The sequence below is a fragment of the Emiliania huxleyi genome (genome assembly GCF_000372725.1).
Source record: "Emiliania huxleyi CCMP1516 unplaced genomic scaffold EMIHUscaffold_316, whole genome shotgun sequence".
NCBI lineage: Eukaryota > Haptophyta > Isochrysidales > Noelaerhabdaceae > Emiliania > Emiliania huxleyi.
The window spans coordinates 47,497-49,490 of record NW_005199635.1 but is presented as its reverse complement, the minus strand read 5'-3'; the positions used below and the strand labels follow the sequence as shown (position 1 = coordinate 49,490).

Genomic DNA, 1,994 nt, shown 5'->3' with positions numbered 1-1,994 from the left:
CCTAAGCCCTGCCCCTAGCTTATCGTCGCCCTCCTCGCAGATGGACCAGCCGCCCTCTTCCGAACCATGTCGGAGCCTTGCCGGAGCCTCCCGGTAGGCGCCTCATGCATGGACGGCGCCATCCTGGTCGTGTCTGCGCCGGACGGGCCGATGCCGCAGACGCGCGAGCACGTGCTGCTCGCGAAGCAGGTGGGGCTGCCGCGCATGGTCGTCTTTATGAACAAGTGCGCCGCCCGGCCACGGCGCAAAGGCTCGGCCGGCTGACGGCACACTTAGCCGGGCGTCGCTGCGCGGCTTGTAGGCGCGGGACTGAAGGCGAGGAGATCGCCGGCGGGAGGACGAAGACGCGTCCCTCGCCCCGTGGCGTAGGTGCGACATGGCTGACGACGAGGAGCTGCTCGAGCTGGTGGAGATGGAGGTCCGTCCTTAGACACTTCCTAGCCACTTCCTAGCCACTCCCTGCTCGAGATGGAGGTCCCCCCTCCCCCCCCCGCCCCCTCACGCTCCCGCACTCCCGCTCCCGCACTCCCGCTCTCGCCCTCACGCTCTCCCGGACGCTCACACGCTCTCTCTCGTACTCACACACTCTGATACACTCTACCACCCTCCTCCTCCTCTATCTTTCCGCCTTCTCCCACCCTCTCCCATCCTCCCACCCTCTGCCGCCCTCTCCCACCCTCTCCCTCTCCTCGTCACCCGCCTCCTCTCCCCTCCCAGGTGCGCGAGCTCCTCCAGCTGCACGACTTCCTAGACACTTCCTAGACACTTCCTAGACACTTCCTAGACACTTCCTAGACACTTCCTGCAGGTGCGCGAGCTCCTCCAGCTGCACGACTTCCCCGCGGACGACACGCCCTTCGTGCGCGGCTCCGCCCTGTGCGCGCTCGAGGTGGGACGACTGCCTCCACTCACCACACACACCGCCCAGCTTCCAGCGCCCAGCTTCCAGCGCCCACTCGACCCCGGCGGCCAGCTGTCGCCTCCCCTATAGACCGCGCGCCCCGCGCCCTCAAGCGCCGCTCTCTCCCCACGCCCCCCTCCCCCGGACCCTTCCCCCGACTCTCGCCTGACCCTCCCTCGGTGTCTCCCTGCAGGGGAGAGACGACGAGATAGGAAAGGAGCGCATCATGGAGCTGATGCAGCAGGCGCCTCAGAGTCGCCAGACCCCCTCTCGCCGCCGCCGGCCTCACCTCCGCCGCACTCGCTCCCTCTTTCCCCGGCCGCTCCTGAGGCCGCCCCGAGACTGCCTTCGGGCGAGGCTCCTCCGCCCCGCGCGCGCCGCAGGTGGACGACTTCATCCCGACGCCTCAGCGCGAGACCGACAAGGCGTTCCTCATGCCGATCGAGGACACCTTCTCCATCGCAGGCCGAGGGACGGTCGTGACCGGCCGCGTCGAGTCGGGCAAGATCAAGACGGGAGAGGAGGCGCGGCCGAACCCGAGCGAGAGAGCGCCGCGACGAGATTGCGACGAGATTGCCGCGAGACGAGTGGAGATCCCCCCCCCCCCCCCAAAAACTACCCTCCACCCTCCCTCTCCATGAGTCGCCGGCGCTGCGGCCCGCAGGTGGAGATCGTCGGGCTGCGCAAGACCATCAGCACCACTGTCACGGGGGTCGAGATGTGCGCCGCCGCCCGACCACGAGGGGCGGAGCCTCCAAGCTAGCCGCCGCCCCGCTCACCCGCCCCTCTCCCCTCGCTCACCCCAGGTTCCACAAGAACCTCGACTACGGCGAGGCGGGCGAGAACGTCGGCTGCCTGCTTCGGGGCCTGAAGCGGGACGACGTGCAGCGCGGCCAGGTCCTCTGCAAGCCGGGGACGGTCAAGCCGGTGACCAAGTTCAAGGCGTCTGTGTATGCGCTCACCAAGGAGGAGGGCGGCAGGCACACGCCCTTCTTCACAAACTACCGGCCGCAGTTCTTCTTCCGCACCGCCGACGTGACGGGCTCCATCGCGCTCGACGAGGGCACGCAGGCGACCCCCCCCCCGCCCCGCT

At 68.9% G+C, this 1,994-nt stretch overlaps 1 protein-coding gene across 1 annotated transcript in view; it reads left to right on the top strand.

Annotated features, from left to right (window-relative positions):
- The window catches only part of EMIHUDRAFT_240795 (translation elongation factor Tu), a gene marked incomplete at both ends in the record, with an annotated part of 3,650 nt that overhangs the window by 699 nt on the left and 957 nt on the right, over positions 1 to 1,994 (top strand). The window contains 6 exons of the mRNA XM_005774258.1: positions 98 to 224; positions 370 to 418; positions 809 to 889; positions 1,285 to 1,488; positions 1,566 to 1,621; positions 1,708 to 1,936. Of these exons, the coding sequence (XP_005774315.1) occupies positions 98 to 224; positions 370 to 418; positions 809 to 889; positions 1,285 to 1,488; positions 1,566 to 1,621; positions 1,708 to 1,936 (746 nt within the window). The remainder of the gene's footprint in view (positions 1 to 97; positions 225 to 369; positions 419 to 808; positions 890 to 1,284; positions 1,489 to 1,565; positions 1,622 to 1,707; positions 1,937 to 1,994) is intronic.